Source organism: Cyprinodon tularosa, unplaced genomic scaffold (assembly GCF_016077235.1).
Source record: "Cyprinodon tularosa strain WSP-4 unplaced genomic scaffold, ASM1607723v1 ctg945, whole genome shotgun sequence".
Lineage (NCBI taxonomy): Eukaryota > Metazoa > Chordata > Actinopteri > Cyprinodontiformes > Cyprinodontidae > Cyprinodon > Cyprinodon tularosa.
In genome coordinates this window covers 63,891-83,556 of record NW_024039724.1, presented here as the reverse complement: position 1 = coordinate 83,556, position 19,666 = coordinate 63,891, and the positions used below count along the sequence as shown (strand labels likewise).

The following is a 19,666-nucleotide window of genomic DNA, read 5'->3' as shown; positions in this document are numbered from 1 at the left end:
ACTGCTCCTCCCTGAAGGTGGGAGGGTCTGACTCTCCTGCTTTTTGGAAGTAAAAATGGTTGCTATATATAGCTATATATATATATATATATATATATATATATATATATATATATATATATATATATATATATATATATATATATATATATATATATATATATATAGATAGATAGATAGATATATCAATGAAACATGTTTGTTTTTTAAATGTTTTTTGTAATTCAGTAAGTTTCCAGATTCCTGGTGTGTATCTGCGTGCGTCAGATAATGAACTCAAGCCTACATTACCGTGTTAACATGCTTTTCAATCCTTCCTGCACATTCTTTTCAAACTAAACTTTGCTTTAAATTGCTGTGTGCTTGGAAAAATATAAATTGTAATGTTACAAAATCTTTAAAAAAATTTGACAGGTTAAAAACTTACACTACTACTACTCACCAATTTAACATGTTTAGCTCTATAACATTTAAATGCACCTCTCTAATGTCTAAGAGAAAAAAATTTAATGAACATTTTTTTATGTATGACCTGCATCACTGTACAGAAGACTGCCATATGATAGAAATATTTACACTGTGCGCATGGCAATTATTATTATCCAAATCCCTGACTGATTTTTAATCTAGCGTGTATTATAGTATAGATTAAATTAATCATCCAGCTGCTGCTCTGTAGAATTCTCTCCCCAAGAGCTGAATCACGCCATCTAGCGGAAAATCACGCGGCTTTTTCAAATCCCGCGAGAATGTGTACAAAACAACAAAAATGGTGCCGACAACGCTTGTGGGATGTTTTCAGCGAATGTCAGTGATTTTAAAGTAATTTTGAGTGATAATGCAATTTGGCAAATGCAATGAAATTTGTACCATCCCGACAATAAAAACGACTTGCCCCGGGCGATCGGGCGATGGTTTACATCGAGCCTTGTGTGTACTTGTGTGTTCTCATGTACATGTAGTTGTTAAACATCATCAGCCTCAGCCCTAGTACTGTTGCAACTCACAAAAAAAGCAGACCGAGACTGTTGCAACTCACAAAAAAAGCAGACCGAGAACGAAGTCCCCAGATGTTGTTCTCGCCCCTCACTCTTTACCCAGCATGCATCAGAGCAGACTTGTCCGTTCTTGAGACTGACAGCTGTCCCAGCATGCACTGCAGCAGCAGCTTTCAATGGAGCGCTCACAGAGCTCAGAGTAATAAGTTAAAAGTTCACTTTTCTGTTGCCGTTGTTCTATAAAAGTACGTTTAAAGATCATTTAAAGCGAGAACATTATACTGTTAGGCGTCACTATATGGCCCATTTACTGATTTAGTACATAATTTAAAAAAAGTTCCGATGTTGAGAGTACCGCGGCAACCAGTGGACCTCCAAGGCCAACCGCAGCCAGGGCTAACGCTAGCCCGTCTGCAGCAGCTCTCTCTCTGCACAGCCGTCTGTGAAGTACCGCTAGCTATGATGGAAAGTTTTCCATTTTATCAATATGTTAATCTGATTTGTGTTTATCTGACTTTTAATTATTATTTCCCCACTAAATAATAAAAGTAAGAATTCTTTATTATCTAGAGACTATTAATAACAGGAGGTGAAATGCAGCTCCAGGGGAGCAGAGATGTCATGAGTACGCTTCTGTTCCAATGGAGCCATATTTATGCTGCGTGCTCCCGTCCTCCCTTAATCGATACTTCCCGCCATTCTTCTCTAGAACATACTTGGCGGGGACAAGAGAGATATGGCCTCTCTCTAAAGCAGAGAAGTTAGGAGCTCGGTTCTGAGTGATGCCAGAGTGGGTCATTGAGTTATTTCAGTTATGGCGCCTTCAGGTGACTCTCTGTTTCCTTGTATATTTTGTATCCAGCCACTGACCTTCTACCTTTGGAGGGTTTCAGGGCTTCCAGCCTGGTCTTTGAACACCTGGGGTTCCCCCAGGTGGAGATGAGGAAGGTTGACGGACAGCAGAATGGATGGACATAGGTCTCATTCCATTCAGCGGCTTTGCTTTCCAGCCTTGACCATGAATCGAAGTAGATCATGATCCAGGCTGCAGGTGGACAGCAATGATGCCAACCCTGTCACTGCTGTCCAGCTCAGGTTAAGATGTTTGGAGAAGTTCTGTCTCTTGGCGTCTCTGCACCATTTTAACCTGATCCAGTCCGTTTTGGCTCTGAGAATCGGGCTTGCCCCCCCAGGAAAAGCCTGGAATGGTCTTTGTCCGAAGAATCGGGGCTCAGGGAGGCGGCTTTGACTGGGGAAGTCATTTCAATCTGAATGTCGGGGGGGAAAGTGAGTGAGATCAGCCCCATTTCCACCTCTATCTCTCAGAGCCCGTCTCTCGTCTGCTGAGCCTGTCACAAATTGAAAGTGAAGACCTTCCAGAAAGTAGACCTGATAATCACACATAAATTAATTAGAAAATGTTTCTTGACATTCTCTACGCACAGATGGAAGGGAAAAAGACTGAGGCAAAACCACAAAATTAATTGTACGCTATGTGACTCCGATAATTAATTCAATCATTAATTCCTGTCTGCTTTAACAGCTCCTTCTGGCTCCGGGAAGGAGGACATTTCATCCAGGCTGGTATCTGATGCTCAGCTGGCCCAGAAGATGGGGAGAAGCTGGAGTGATGGACCTGAATGGGCTAGATCAGGCGTCAGGTAGAGGTCAGTCCCATCAGGCCAACATGCAGCGAGCTTGAGGGCATGGTGGGACAGATGGACATTAGATCAGCAGCGTTTGTCTTTAACTGCCACTTAAGTCCTGATTCTGCCAAACCGTGTGTCGCCAGGACAACCGTGGTTCACCCTTTCTTTTCCTGCTTAATATTAATTCCAGTCCTTCAAAACAGCCCGTCCAGATAAAAAGGTTTTCACAACTGACCTAAAACCTGAACAACTCCAGCTGTTAGCCTGTCACATCCCACAGCCCCACAGCTCAGCACGGCTAGTTTGTCCTGATAAACTCAGAGATGTTGGTCATTTATGCTGCTTCTGGTTTATGGCAAAAACTGAACGAAAAATAGGAAAGAAGAAAAAAAGATTTCCAGCTGCAACTCCAATGACGTTCAGGAGAGTTTTTGTCGTTCCCCTTTGCTCCCCCAGTCCAGCTGAGCGCCGTCTGTTAGGTCATCCCAATCGCTGTGCAATATAGTGTCTCAGGGTGGGATTTTCCCTGTTCTCAGACCGGCAGCTCCACCCAGGTTCTCCCAGACCTGAAAAGTGGCAGATTACTGCAGTCATAAAAATGGGACCTGAACTTTACCAAAGAGAGCCAGGTGCTGCTTTTCGTCATGACCCCATCTGCCATAATCCAGGACATTGAACACTCGAGACCAGAGGTCACGGATTACAGGACCGGGATCCGGACCCACCTGCTCGCTAATCCGGACCCAACCTGATTTAAAATATTTAGAAATTACAGCATGTTGTCTTTAAAGGAATAGTACACCCAAAACATGATTAGCCTTCATTTTCTACTCACCCCGGCAGACCAAACCAGATGAAAGTGCGCATTCAGCTCGGCAAAGAACTCATGCTCTTCCTCAACACTGAAGTCTTCAGACATTTTTCTTTCGTTGTTTCTTTCTTTGCACAGGTAAACAGCACATTTCTTCTTCTACGCTTGCATTATCAAGAGCAGACGCTGAATGCTCACTTTCATCTGGTTTGGTCTGCCGCGGTTTCCGTAGACTCGTGAACGCGCTTTTAGGAAATCCTATACACTACTGTTTATGCTCTAAAAACATTATAAATGACTTCGTTTCGAGTAAATTGTGGACGCTACCCACTCAGGACACTTGGAATACATTGGACGAGCAGTATGGAGGAATATTGACACGTTTTTTGTGGACTTTTATGGACCTTTCTGCCTCGGGCACCATAGACCTCCATTATTTGAATGTCAGCAGACAGCAAGAAGCCTCCCAGATCTCCAGATGCATTTGAGATATCAAAAAAGTACTCCAGAGTGTTGTTCAGCATGGGGGTGAGTAGAAAATGAAGGCTAATCATGTTTTGGGTGTACTATTCCTTTAACATGGTGAAGCCGGGACCAAGCTACACGTGATGCCAATTAGCCAATGAGCTGCTGTCAGTCTGGGTTGCTGCTGCTGCTACTTTTAGACACAGCAGGCAAACAGTGGCAAGCCGGGCGATGGGAAAGAAGGAGAAGATGATGAGAAAAAGAGAGCAGAGAAAGTGTGGACTGCTGGAAGAACTGTAGTGAACTGGTGAAAGAAAAGTGAAATGGTGCTCAAAGATGACCCTGAACATTTAGAGGATGTTTGGCTCAACCTGCTGCTGTGAAGCAGGATTCTCCACCATGAATAGAATCAAAAATAAATATGGATCCAGGCTCATAATGAGCTCCTTGATATGTGCTTTAGAACGGCTTAGTCTCCATTCAAACCAGGTTTAAAGCCTTGCAGGGCATAATAAAGCCCACTGCCAACATTAAGACAGAAAAAAGAAAGACAAAACTGGCAGTTCAGGTGTTTTATGAAATATGTGAGTCAGGAAATTGTCTATAAACCAAACTGATCGATTCTTTTTCTCTACTTAAAATAACACTTTAGATTTCAAAATGGAATTTTTTTTAATTTTTTTTCTATTTTTTATTTAAAGATTCAATGTATAATATGGATGCATAAAAATGCGGTTTGCAGTTTAAAGTAAAAGATTATAATTAAAAATGTCTCCAGACTTTTCCTGGTTGTTGATTTTCTTTATTTGGACGCCGCTGATTTTTAATTGGTGACCTCTGCTCTAGAGACTCGGCCACACCGTGTCATCCTCTGAGCTGCATCGACTCTGCATGCCCTGTCCACCAATGTTTTAGACCTCGAAGTGGAGAGAACCAATCTCCTCATTTTTTGTGAAAAACTTTCTCTGATGGAACGCTGTTTGAATCAGTTCAATACATTTTTCATACATCAGTTTTTAAACTGGAGATCCTCTGCTGCTGCAGACACAAACCTCACTCACATCAGCGGGGGAGAAACGGGTGATTGTAGTTTAATAAAGGAAGGAAACTGGTGAGTGAGAGATACTGAGGAGGATGCTGAGAAAAAGAGACAGAAGGAGATAAGGAGCAGATAAAGAGGGGATGAGGAAAATGAGCGAATGTGAAACTTCATCCTCTTTAGCAGAGACTTTACAGCTGGGATGGGGGGGGGGGTAGCTTCAGTAGAAACTGTGGCTGTTTCAAAGCTTAAACTATTTTTAAATGCTGAAGGTTCATTTAAAGCTCAGTCTGTCAGAGCTCTCAATGTTTCCTGCCTGTGGCTGCTACACGGTAAAACATCAGCAACTTTCTCAGCACACTAAACACCAGATCTGCAGGACCAACAAGGTTCCTACAGGTACCAGCCGGTACCATGAGCAGGTCCCTTTCACCCACAGGTACGCAGCTAGCACTGGCTGACCACCAGCATGTCCAGTCCTGCTGTCCTGACCTCTTTATGAGCTCCGCTGAATCCCATCGTATTCAGAGGAGCAGATTATCTGGTGAAGATGGTGGTGACCTAGCATTACTCCGGTTTCACCTCCTGCTCTTCATGGAGCCGCTCCCTCCCTTCTCAGACCCGGTGGGTTGGTGCTGATAGGCGGATGATGTTGTTCCTAATGGGAGCCTCCAGCCAACCAGAAAGCAGCAGCAGCACAAATGAGCTCATTTCCCAGCCGTCTACCTTCTAACCTTTCTGACTTCCTAGTCCTCCACCTTTAGTTTCCCCTCATTGATCCGTCAGCCGTCCTCCGCACCTCATTAGTTATCTCTGTGCTCTAAAACTCAATGTCTTCTCTCAGAAACACTCCCATCTTCATCACACCTGCATTTCTAAATAATATAGAAAATGACCTTTATGGTGCACTGCTAATAACAATTTATGCATATACTTTAACAGTTTAATTACTATAGGTAATTATTACCATGATTAATAATCAATTCATCCTTTGAGCAACAGTGCACAGCAACAGGAGGGGGAGGGGTAGATCTCCCTGTTTCCTTGTCTCACTGAGTTTCTCCATTGGTATCAGGTTTAGGTTTAGGTTCGGGTCTAGGTCCAGGTGCAGGTCTAGGCATGGAGGTGCCAAGTCCAGATCTACGTCTAGGTTTAAGTTCAGGTCTAGGTCCAGGTTTAGGTCCAGGTCCAGGTTAAGGTCCAGGTCTGGGTTCAAGTCCCAGTTTAGGTCCAGGTTTAGGTTGAGGTCCGGGTCCAGGTTTAGATCCGTGTCCAGGTTTAGGTTTATGTTTAGGTCTGGGTCCAAGTCCAGGTCCAGGTTTAGGTCCAGGTTTAAGTTCAGGTTTAGGCTTGGGTCTGGGTCCAAGTCCTGACGTAGGTTTAGGCCTGGGTCCAGGTCCAGTTGCAGGTCTAGGTTCAGGTTTAGGTCCAGGTTTAAGTTCTCATTTAGGTCCAGGTCTACATCCGCTTTTAAGTTCTGGTTTAGGTCCAAGTGTCGGTCTAAGTCCAGGTCCAAGTTACTAACTGTGGTGTGAAAAGTGTTGCGTGATGAGGCGGTTCATGCTCTGTATGTACATTTGTGAAAGTAAAGCGTCTGCAGTCCATGAAAAGGTCGAAGAAAGAAGGTTACATTTTTTTTTGCAGTAAAAGATCTCAGAAACTATAGCTGAATTTCAGAATAGATATCAATTTAAAGAAAGTAATTTTTTGGAAATCGATCTTGGTTTTAAATCAATCAGTAAAGGAAAAGTCCGGTCAGCAATAAATAACCAATGGGTCATTATCTATACCTAAAACTAATACATCTGTGGTGATTAATGAATTTAGTGTTAATCAGTAAAAAAATAAAAATAATAATTTTCATTGCGATCTCTGAGTCTGGGAGCGGCCATTTTTGCCCTAATATAAATATAAAACCTCCCTCCTGCCATCTTCCAACAGTGACGTCACGGTGCGGTAAGCCTAGCGCCATTCTCCCCACTTTACAAGCAAAATCAATGGGAACTACTAGACACATCTGCAATCAGCAACAATTATTGAAGATTTCCAGAGGACTTCACCATTGAAATTCACCAGAGCTATAGTGAAACTAACAATGCCCACGTGCATGGCAGCTGGATGCTGGAATAGATCAGGTAAAAGTAAAAAAAAATTTTTTATTCCACCTTTCCGATTCCTGATCCTCCACGGACGGGTTCGTCGTTTGATCGCCAACTTGAAGAGGGAGGATTTACCATCGAACTTCTGGCCAGAGAAAAAACACGTAATATGTAGCCAACATTTGGAAGGAGAACGTTTTCAAGATGACTTGGATAATAGCGCATTGTGACAAACACCAGATACAGCACTGGGACTTGCTCGACAGCCGATACCGCACCGTGACGTCACAAACCCACAGTAGTGTTCTTTGACAAACATGGATGCCTCCAGTGAAGAACATTCAAATTAAATTACTCTAAATTAAGAACATTTATCATTTAAACTTTCACAAGTTTGAATTATGAATATGACCAGATTTCTACTTTAAGATGGCTATAAGAATTAATTCAGAACTGCAAAATTAACCTTGTAACAGCTGTCATTATAAGAGCTCTACTGATCTGCTGAAGATCTGCAGGGCCGTCACATGAAATCCCAGATTATCCCTCCGATAATCTGGTTCCAGGCTGAGTATCATCAGCATAACAGTGGAAATTAATCCCCAATTCTACAGATTTGGAGCATATATATAGTAAAGAGAATTGGTCCTAGCACTGATCCCTGTGGTACTCCACAGGTAACCTTTGAGCATGAAGAAGATCTATCATTAACGTGAATAAACTGAAATCGATCAGAGAGATAAGATTTAAACCAGTCTAGTGCTGTTCCTTCATTCCTACAAAATATTGAAGTTTTTCTAAAAGATTATGATCAGCTGTGTCAAATGCAGCACTGAGATATAACAGGTCTATCTATACAGACCAAAAATAAGTTATAGTCTTTGGCCCAGAGTCTATGAAAAAACAGCTGATTAGTCAGCCACACTTCCTTTGGATGGGATTAAATTGATCTTAAATAATAAAGGAAAAAATCTTGGTGTTATTTAAAGAGGTTTCTGGAATTTCCTACTTTCATCTTCGTAATATTGAAAAAATTAGAAATATCCTGTCCTATCTTAGCTTCTCTTCATAGACTTCCTTTTAAATCCAGAATAGAATTTAAAATCCTCCTTCTCACATATAAAGCCTTAAATGGCCAAGCTCCATCTGACATCAGAGATCTGATTGTTCCTTATGTTCCTAACAGAGCACTTCACTCTCAATCTGCAGGTTTACTAGTGGTTCCTAGAATTTCTAAAAGTAGAATGGGAGGCAGATCTTTTAGTTATCAGGCTCCTCTCCTGTGGAACCAACTACCAGTGTAGTCCGTGAGGCAGACACCCTGTCTACTTTTAAGGCTAGGCTTAAAACTTTCCTTTTTGATAAAGCTTATAGTTAGAGTGGCTCAGGTTATCCTGAGCTATCTCTATAGTGATGCTGCTATAGGCTTAGACTGCTGGAGGACATAGGAACCCCTTTCATCATTCTCCCTCATTCGGTCTATACAGTTATGCTGCAATAGGCTTAGACTGCTGGAGGTTTCTTAGTGATCAAATAGTTTTCCTCTCCACTGTTGCTGCATGCTCAGTGTGAGGGATTGATTTAGAGTCAATATCCACTGTCTCTACCTGCTCATCCTGCAAATTCAATGACTGGATGGTCTGATTCATCTTGATCTATTAAGTGACTTGAAATAAACTAAGTAGAACTGAATCGTTGTTGTTGAATCCGAGGAAACTCGGTTTCATTACATGGATTTAAACCAAAGAGCTCTTGGTTTGCCATCATTCCAGCAGAGGGTGAATCTCTTTCTGCCGCCGGCGACCCTTCCTGCCGGGGGAGAGGATGTGTGGATCGCCAGGCAGCCATCCAGCGGATGACAGGGGATTACTCCGACACTCATTTGCATATCAAGAATTTTAAGCAACCAGGGAGAAAATATCGAACCCTGCAGCCTGCAAGGTCATTCAGAAGACACTTTTCCTCCCATCTCTTCATAATTTGTTTTGCATATCATGCGGTACGGACGCAGTGAAGATTAAAAAAAGGCGGCTTTGGCGTATCATGCCATCCCTGATAGGGACACGGCTCCCACCTAGATTTCATGCCACCGCCACCACACCCTCAGCAAACTGACACACGCTTCTATCTTGATGGTTTGAAGACAAAAACAGAAAAGGCCTGGAAATGACTGAAGCTTCTAATCCTCCTGCTCATCTCTTTAATTTTAAGGCTTTTTCATATCAGCTGAAGCCACAAACAGTTTGATGGTTGCTGTTTGCAAAAGAACAAAAAGCTAAAAATGCAGAAGGAAGAGCAACAAACAGAGAGAATGGTCTGCTGTGATCTCAACATTAAGGGAAGCATTCAGAGACGGGAGACGGTTAAAAACATCCAGTCGGTCCAGTAATGAATCGTACTATCAGTAAAGAGAAAGAAAACCCCTAAATTAAAATGTTCTGTTGTTGTTTTGCTCTCTTTCATGTTAATATCAGCCTGTTCTGCCGCAACAAAGACCGATCTGAATAAAATATTTGAATAAATTAAGAGATGCCTATCAGGAGGTTAGAACACAAACTGGGCTCAGAAAGGGAAATTAAAATGTTCATATCTAGGAATTACTGGTTTCCAGACGAGAATAACTCAAATTTTTTATCAACAGAAATATAATTACCTGATTAATATTCAATGAATTTGAACAAAACCCAGCGTGAAGTTTATTAGTGTCCCAGCATAGTAAATATTAGATCATAAAAACCAGCTGCTTGTCTTTAAGCTGTCACAGAAAAAAAAAACGTTTCCTTGGCGATCCGAGCGCCTACATCAGGCCTTTAGTTCACGCAAAATGAGAGACGGAAAGATACGGCTAGACTGGCCATGAAAGCAGACAGTGTGACATCATCACTCTGAGCCAGAAAAAATAAAAATCTGAAAAACTGATGAAAATGGAGCCGGAATCAAGATGGCCGCTGGGTCACGAAGAGACATCAAAGCATCAACCAGAGAAATCAGTAGTTCTGGTTCCTTGTCTTTTCCTTACAGCCTGGTTTCCTAGCAACCAGACTGCCCCATCGGCCGCCATCTTTTATTGGCCATTTCCAAACTGCTGCGCTATATTTTTTTACTTCGTTCTCGTTTGAATAGAAACAAATGCAAATGATGTTTACCGTCTCCTTCAGTTGTCTGTGTTTTATTGAGTTTTATGAATCGCTGCCTAGCTTCTGTCCTGCTTATTTCAACACATCGAACTTTGTGCACCAACCACTGCGCTACCAAAGCATGTCCCGTTCTCATTATTTCTGTGTTCAGTAAACACATACAGGGTTTTTGTCTTAAATTAGTTTGCTTTAAACCTCCTTTGGTTGAGGACTGCAGATGGACGTATTTCACAGATGTGCTCTGATGCTAATCCAAATTGCCCTTCAACAATAAATGGAAGCTAAGCTAGCTGGTGTAAATCATAATGTGATTCTGTGGAGCTCCAGACAGGGCCGGGGTTTCTATAAATCCTGTGTTGCTCCTCTGTCTGGACCTGGAATCGCTGCAGACTTTTAGGCAGTGTTGTATAGTAACAAAGTAAAAATACTTCACTACTGTACTTAAGTATATTTTGGAGTACTTTATACTTTCCAAGAGTATACATTTTTTTGAGAACTTTCACTTTTACTTCACTACATTTACAAACTTAATTGCATACTTTTACTCCGATACATTTTCAATGTTTGGTTTAGTTACTAAGTAAAAAAAAAACACAAAAAAAACAAGCAAGAGAGCGAGAGAAACGCAAGTGTTTTGACCCCGCCTACTGACTACAAAGTCAGGTCTTGCCTGGGCTTGTTCATCAACACCAATAGGATACACCTGTTTCGCAAAGCCAGTCTAAATTTATCCTACACTTGGTTGTTTATATTATTTTAAGTGAATTTAACCTTCAAAGTTTGCCAAAATGTTAAAAAAAATGTCATTCAAACTGCACTTACTTTTTACTTATACTTTTCACTACATTACTTGAGTACATCTATTTTTACAGTAATGCTTATACTTAAGTACAAGCCAGTTCAGATGCTTTAAGACTTTTACTCAAGTAACATTTCAGTCAGTGACTTGGACTTTTACCAAAGTCAGATTTTGGAGAGGTTCTTATACTTTTACTTGACTCCGAGATTTCAGTACTTTATACAACACTACTTTTAGGATATAAGCAGAACTGCTGAAACCCAAAGAAGCATGGAGTATGCAGGGGGCGTATTCCAGTGAAAATCTTTTGGCACGTACATTTCCTCCAAATTAGCAGGTGAAGCAATCAGAGTTTGAAGCCCAAGTCAATCTCTGAATGTGCTGCAAATTAAACAATTGTTTCATCAACTGCTTCCTGCACTCTGACAGACAAAACACCGACAGCGTTTGTGTGTAAAACAGCCAATGGAGACACTGGTAAAATATTAGTCAGTGATCTATGAGCAGAAAATAGCTTAATAATTCATCATGGCGCTGAGAAGGTGTCGGTTCTGTCCGATAAAAGGAGCACATTGTCAGTTCTGGAAGGCCAGCAGATGTTTAATTAGATTATGATCTGACTGATGGGTTTGGCAGAAACGCTTTGGATCAGATAAAAAGTGACCATTTAGAGTTTGACTCTGCAAACATCACGATACGACAGCTTAGCCTCCTGCAGACAAACACCTGAAACACGTCATTTTTTAAGACTAATTGGTTTAAAAAGGTTTAAATCGGCACTGAATGTTTTGGTCACTTGGACAAACAAAAAAGGTTTACTGTGTTTAAAATGTTCTCAAACTGTCTTAAAGTGAAATCCAACCTTTTTTGAAGCAGAGTGTTTGGAAATAGATGCCTATGAGTCCTGCGTTCAGCGGGTCGGCCTGATTTTATGGCAAAGATAAGCTTTTCTGTTCATTTGGAGGAAGTCTAGCGTGATCTGATTAGACTCTTAATAAACCTGAAGGACTCTGAAGTATTAATAAAAACTAATAGGAAGATAAAACAGGACTGAAGCAAGGAAATGGGTAAAAAAAATAAAAAAATCAACCCCCCCTCCCCATGTTGTAGAGAGAAAGCTCTGCCTTTTTATCATTTCGCTTAAATGGAAATGTAAAAATGTAATATTACTAATTAGAAAGAAATCTTCAGAACAATCAAAACTAAGGACAGATAAAAATAACTGTTTTAAAATGGTAACTTAGTTTGAAACTAAATTAAAATGATGATGTTTGGCCCATTGGATTTTTTCCCCACTGAGACTAAAACTAGCGTCTCTCTTCTCTCTAACAGACGTTTCAGTGCATATTTGCACATGCAAACACAGATGTAACACATTTACAGTCCCGTCTGATCCTGCCTGCCGTTACCATCATGGTAAAACCCATTTAGCAGCTATAAAACCTGCTGGACCTTCGGAGAAAAGCCATCCTGTCCAGCTTTACACTGTTTCTAGTATAAAACCTATTTATTCTTTTATCAATATTAGAAAATACTTTTTTTTGACTTGGGCTTCTGCAAATAATGGCTGACCAATGCCAAGCCCACAAGGTTCTGTTTGTTTCTCTAAAGAGGAAAATGTTCTGATTGGACAGCATATGGATGCTCCTGTGGGCTCCTTCAGAGTAATAGTGGAAAATTAATGGAATAAATTACACTCAACGAAAATATAAATGAAACACTTGTGGTTTTACTCCTATTTTTTCACAAACCAGTCCAAATCTGTGGTAGTGAGCATTTATCCGTTGCTGAGATGCTTATTAGACACCATGATTAGAGCACAGGTGTGCACACCTGTGGCCTTTTATTGTCCCTCTGCAGTGTAGATCTGGGGTGACCACCGTTTGCCTCACGCAGTGCAACCCATCTCCTTTATATAGAGTCTATCACATTGTCAATTGTGGCGTGTGAAATGTTGCTCTGTTCCTCTTCAATGGCTGGGTGAAGTTGCTGGATATTTGCAGGAACTGTCACACTGTCGATCCAGAGCATCCCAAACATCCTCAATGGGTGACACGACCGCTGAGTATGCTGGCCATGCAAGAAGTGGGATGTTTTCAACTTCCATGGATTGTGTACAGATCCTTGCAACATGGCGCCATGCATCATCCTGCTGCAGCATGAGGTTATGTTCATTGATGTGTGAAACAACAGTGGGCCTTAGGTTCTCGTCACGATATCTCTGCATTCAAAATTCCATCAATAAAATGCAGCCGTGTGCTTCGTGCATTAACCCCACCGTCACCACGGGCCACTCAATCAACAACACTAACATCAGAAAACTGCCCACCCATACGACCCAATACACACTGTCTACCATCTGCCCTCAACAGTGTAAACCAGGATTCATCCTCTGCAACGTGCCAAAGTCAGCAAATGTGAGCATTTTCCCACCGGTTATGACAACCAACTGGAGTCAGGTGGAGACCCCGATGAGGGCGACGAGCAGATGAGCTTCTCTAAGACAGTTTCTGACCTTTTGTGCAGAAATTTTTTGGTTATGTAAAGCGATTGTTTCAGCAGCTGTACGAGTGGCTGGTCTCAGACGATCTTAGAGGTGAACATGCTGGATGTGGAGGTCCTGAGCTGGTGTGATTACACGTGGTCTATGGACGTGAGGCTGGTTAGATGTACTGCCAAATTCTCTGAAACGTTTTTGGAGACGCTTTATGGTACAGAAATGGACGTTCAATAGTTCTGCTGTCAGCATGCCAATCGCACGCCTCCTCAAATCTTTCAACATCTGTGGCATTGTACTGTGTGATAAAACTGCACCTTTCAGAGTGATCTTTTATTGTGGGCAGTCTAAGGCACACCTGCGCCCTAATCATGGTGTCTAATCAGTATCTTGATAGGGCACACCTGGGAGGAGGGATGGATTATCACAGCAACGGCTAGGTGCTCACTATCACTGATTTAGACTGGTTTCAGAACAATATTTGAGGGAAACGGTGACATTGTGTGGATGAAAAAAGTTTTATCTTCGAGTTCGTCTCTTAGAAAATGGGAGCAAAAACCAAAAGTCTTGAGTTTCAGACACTGAAAAGGGAGAAGAGAAACTGAGTTTGGGTGGGAGATGGGAGGAGTTTCAGGTTGATTTTCCAGGAACCAACAGCTCTGATTAGCCTGTGTGGCCTCAGAGCGGCTCGTTCCATCAAAAGAGTCAAAAAGGAAACAAGAATGAGAAACGAGTTAAATTCCAACAGTCGGAGCTGGAAAAAGATAAAACCTGTTTACTCCTCTGTGTTAACGTCACACACGTGGAGAACATCTCTTATGAGCAGGAGAAACAATGAAAAGAAGGAGGAGAGGAAGGCAGGGGGTGGAGGAAGGGGCTGTTAGCAGTGATGGAGAGAACAGAGAGAAGGTGGATGGATGGAGGGAGGAAAGAGAGGAGGAGGAACGGGGGGGGGCCTGACGATAAGAGAAAAATTCAGACCGGTCAAAGTTTCCTTTTTGCCAATCGTGCTCCTGATAAAGACAGCGCCTGCTCCGGAGCTGATAGAGGGGCTATCTCTCTCCCTCACCCCCCACCCCCTCCATCCCTCCGCCTCACTCAGCCGGCAGTTAGTTTGTGAGGAGGAGAGGAAAAGAAGGGCCGTATCAGTGCAGCATCATGGTGCTACCATCAACCAGCCACCGCGCAGCAATTAATATCGCTCCAATTACTGTTAAAGGGACAAGGCTGGGACAGGACGATAATGAACACATCCTCTCCTCCCCGCCACACAAATTAACACACACACACACACACAGAGCAGCACACATGAAACGTGCACAGCTTGAAAAAGAAATAATGCCAGATAGAACAGTAATCTTCCTGCATTGTTTAACTCATTGCAGACAACAGACAGAGAGAAATAAATGACTAAACAGCTCGATAAGAGTGGAAATAAATATTAAAATTATTTACTTCTTATCTCTTCTAAGCCGTGTGTTTTTCAGCTACGACTTCAATGCGTCACTGCTACACAACAGACCCAGAAGGACCCCGAGAGGAGAGTATGCAAGGACATGATCCACGCCATAAGATGTGGGGAGCAGGAAGAATCGAGAGGGTCTCCTGCACCCTCTCCGTGAAAACAAATCCTAAAGTCGGTCATACGCTGTACGAGTTTTTGCCCTTTTCCAGCCCATTCTCCAGTCGTATGAGATTTTTTCAGATCGGGCCTAGTTTCAGCCTTAGTGTGTCCTGCGTCATGTAGTGTACGAAAGGCGATCGGTCTCTCACAACCACCTCCCGTTCAAAAATCGTCAGGTCGGGAGAAAATCGAACGCGTTTAAAATTCATTCGGCCATCATAATGCGTTCGGGGGCCAATCTTGCTTTTGAAGCAGAGCTACGAGCCGATTTACCAGAACCTCACGGACTGCGCATGTGCTAACAAGGGAGTTCTTCTTCCAGACTGACGAGTCTGACCAAAGCTGTATCCCAGCACTGAGTCTGACGTGTGGTTTCTAGACGCGCAGTGTGAGCAGGTCGGTCGCATCAGACTATACAGTATAAGAACATGCATCACGAGACGTGAACTTTTAAATGCTGCCGTTTCGTCGTACAGTTTGAGCTAAAGCGGAGTACGATCTAAGACATCTCGGAGGGCCCAGGCCTTTACCTTTAATCTTAGATTCTGAATGATAATGCTAACTATGCGGTTAGCTTTACAGGTCCAACATGGAACCTGTAGAACAAGAAGCATGAGGGCAAGGAAAGAAGAACAATACAGAAAGGAAGGACATGAGCATTAAAGGAGACGGGTAAGGAAGGAAATAAAGAAAATATTAAAGGAAGGAAAAAACAGGAAGAAAAGGTCAAAGGACAAAAAAGAACACAAGGAAGCACTAGTAAGAAAAATTAAATATGCAAGGGCAAAAAAATGAAAGTCACTTGGAAGGAAGGAAATATGAGAGAAGTCAGTACTTCTGAAAGTAGGATACGCGCCTGTAGTACAATACATTGCTGAAGTACGACATGTCCCTGAAATACGATACGCCATACGTCCCTGAAGCACGATTACTCGCTGAAGTACAATTGCTCGCTGAAATACTATAAGTCCCTACAGAATGTTACGTACCTGAAGTATGATTATTCTCTGAAGTACGAATACTCACTGAAATACGATACGTCCCTAAAGAACGTTACGTACCTGAAGGGCATTTTCTGGTTTTATTTTTAAATTTCAATATTTTTTCATATAAGTTGTCAACGATACGCTACATCATACGTCCCTGAAGTATAATTCGTCCCTAAAGTACAATTATTCTCTCAAGTACACAATGAAACACAATACGTCCGTAAAGTACAATAAGTCCCTGAAGGGCATTTTCTAGTTTTAATTTTACATTTCAATATTTTTTCATATAAGTAGTCAACTATACGCTACGCAATTCGTCCCTAAAGTACGATTATTCTCTCAAGTACGATTACTCAGCAAAACACGAAAAGTCCCTAAAGTTTTTTGGCTTTATTTTTACATTTCAACATTTTTTTCATATAAGTAGTCAACAACTTAAGGAGCGAGATAGTTTATAGATTTATACAAGGCTCCTTAGTTTGAACACCAGAGGGCGCATTGACAGCCCAAGCACAATATTGTCCAATTAGTGAGTTTAATGCTCTATTTTCTTCTAAATTCTATTCATTTTCAAATTAAATAATGATTTTCTCATGAAATGATCATATTAACTAGGACTACATGTCCTTCATAAAACCTAAAACGTTTATTTTTAATAATATCTAAGGACAAACGTTTGTTTTTCTTCAGGTATTAATGAATCTATGTCCCCTGTGTAAGGGTCATACAGGGTTTAGTTTAGGATGACTTTACATTAGATAGAATTAATGGAGGAGGGAGACCTGATCTAGACTAAGAGGAAGATGACTGATGGTCGTTTATCAAACTTTATCCACCGTAACCACAGGCAGTGACCATCATCTGTACTATCTGGCGAGTCCCACCTGGACCTCTCCACTGTAACACTTCCTCCTCTTCCTCCCCTTCTTCTTCCTCCTCCTCCTCTCCTCCGCTGCTCTGTGCAGGAGCCTGCTCCTCCCCGTCTCCATCTTCATCGTCTGGTCCTCCTCCAGAGTCCTGCGTCCTTGACTCTGCAAACACAAAGAGTTCCAGTTAAACCAGCACCCAGCTGAACGTGGATCTCAGGGGCGTTATCCTTCGTCTCTGCTGATCAAAGGCAGCGGTGAAATGACTCTCTGTAACAAAACACCTCAGCGCGCCCACGCACATCCTTTGATTATTATTACAGCTCCAGACAATCAAAGAGGCAGATGTTACATCTTCACCTGCGCTCTCCACTCGTTTCTCCCTCCCTCCATTGTCTCCTCCTCCACCTTTCCCTCTCATTCTGTCACTGATTGAAGGCCGTTCTTTTGCTACACCGTCTCCTCCAATCTTTCCATCTGGCTCCCTTCCTCCCATCCCGCCGTCAGCTCCGGCAGAGACTGAGGCGGCCTGTGTTGTTCTAATCAGCTCTGATATCCCTGTCAGTTGATCAAGCCGATTAGCCAGCCTCCTGCTGCCTGATCAAAGACATCACTGGTGCACCTGGCTGGACCAGCTTCATGCACAATATCGGGATATGTGTGTGTGTTTGACATATATTAACCCTGAACTTTGCCTGAGTAGCTGATATCAGTGAGTCCATCAGACCGCTGGGCCTCTCCCCATTAGCACAAGTCATGATTCGTTAGATTAGACTGATAGTTGCATCACTGCATATCACAATATCAGAGCCAGGGATCTGTTTTACAACATGGCCGGGCCAAGGGTCAGCTGACTGCATGGAACTGGGCAGTACGCCTCAGGATTAGCCTCATTAATAATGATAAGGCATAAAATGATCTATTTCCATCATCCAAGAGAAGGAAACATCACTATAGCAAACTGTTTTATCCATTTGAGTAGAAATTTATCAAATCTTTGAGTAAGTTTTCAGTCAAACATCCAGCTGTGAACTTTTTCACTTCTCTGGATCGATATTTCTACAGAACATCTAGAGTCTGAAACAAGTAATTTGATTATTGAAATAATCGGCAACTAATTTAATAATCGATTAATCGTTTACTACTATGTACAGACTGTAAAACACGCCTTTACCTGACAGAGCAACCCACTTAGAGAAGTAATTATACTCAAATCTTAATATATAAAAATTCAGCATTTAAGATAAAAAAAAAAATATTTTTGTGAAAAGTTTAATTTCTTAACCCTTTATAGGGCACTCAATGAAATATTTTTAAAATCAAAATTTCAAGCCAATAGTGTGAATGGAATCCTGGATAAGACCTTATTACCTTTGTAACATTAAAAAAAATATGGGTATTTTTGATGGCAAAAACGAACGACAATCTAATAACAACAAACGCCAACTTTCCCCATTATATTAAGAAAATAACAAAAGTGCAAGAAAGAAACATTTTTTTTTTGGTCCAACATGACCGGCACTTACATTTTTTACTTTATAAACCTAAATATAATTGTTAACAAGGAGTTTTTACTTTTTAACTTTACTTTTCAATTAGCTTTTATCTTTTTTCTTGACTTAACATTTGTTTCAACTTAATTTACAGTAGATAATATATCAGTGAAGGGCTCATCTAATTGATCAAAAGGTAAAATAAGATGTACAGCCATGTAGCAGCATCTTTACATAGATATAGATCTTGAGCTCCTAGACCTCACTGAGTGACGGGGTAGTAATTTGCCCTATAAAAGTCTTTAAGGAACTTTTATAGTAATGATCGATTACTTGACTATTAATCGATTTTGGGACAAATTTAAATATGACTTCCCTACAACTTCAAAGGACTGTAGCTCCAGACAGTTTAAACGATTATGACCAAAGTCTGGCTTTTTAGAATGAAGCCCCGAAACTGTGTAGGATGCTTTAAATAAGGCCAAAGCACTAATCTAATGTTTGATGATGTTCAGGGTGCTTCGTCTCTTAGACTGAACAGATAAACTGTTTGGGTTCTGAGGCAAATTTCACAGGAGAAGCTGCGGGTTTGGGGGTTAAAGGTAGCCATCAAGCTAACGTGTTTTTTATTAAATGGCCAAATTAAATCCTGTTGGAAAAACTTATCATCCCAACTTCATAAATCTGAGCGTGTCCTTTGTCTGACTCGTCTCCTCCCTTCTCAGAACTCCAGACTTTAACTTCCTCCTCTCTCCCCAATCCGCAGGCTCCGCTGTGATAACGCTTTCGCCGTGTGCACAAAGGCCATGTTTACCCTTGCATACCGGCTGGGATAAACAGTGATAGAGCCCCGATCGATAGGGCCCGTAAACGCCCCGGCACCACGTGACGGCTTCACGCTGCCTTAGTGTTAAGCAAAGAGTCCAGAGGCCTGCTGGATCCTCATCGCCAAATAAATCAGAAACACGCTGGAGCCCGTGCAGACATCCATTTTCACGTCACGTCCACTTTCCAACCGTTTCAAATCCTCACACCAGATACAGACACACACACATACACACAGAAAGCCCCCCCCCCCCTAAACAGCGCCATTATTTTCAGCTATAAATCACATTGAATGGCACATTGATTTTATCCTGCAGGGGCTGCAGCATGAGGGGAGCTGCAGACACAGTTATTGCATTTAATATTATCAATATT

At 41.8% G+C, this 19,666-nt stretch overlaps 1 protein-coding gene across 1 annotated transcript in view; it reads right to left on the bottom strand.

Annotated features, from left to right (window-relative positions):
• Nucleotides 1-19,666, bottom strand: part of zfpm1 (zinc finger protein, FOG family member 1) — a 114,211-nt gene that overhangs the window by 36,873 nt on the left and 57,672 nt on the right. Inside the window, exon 3 of the mRNA XM_038275161.1 lies at nucleotides 16,992-17,138. Within this exon, the coding sequence (XP_038131089.1) occupies nucleotides 16,992-17,138 (147 nt within the window). The remainder of the gene's footprint in view (nucleotides 1-16,991; nucleotides 17,139-19,666) is intronic.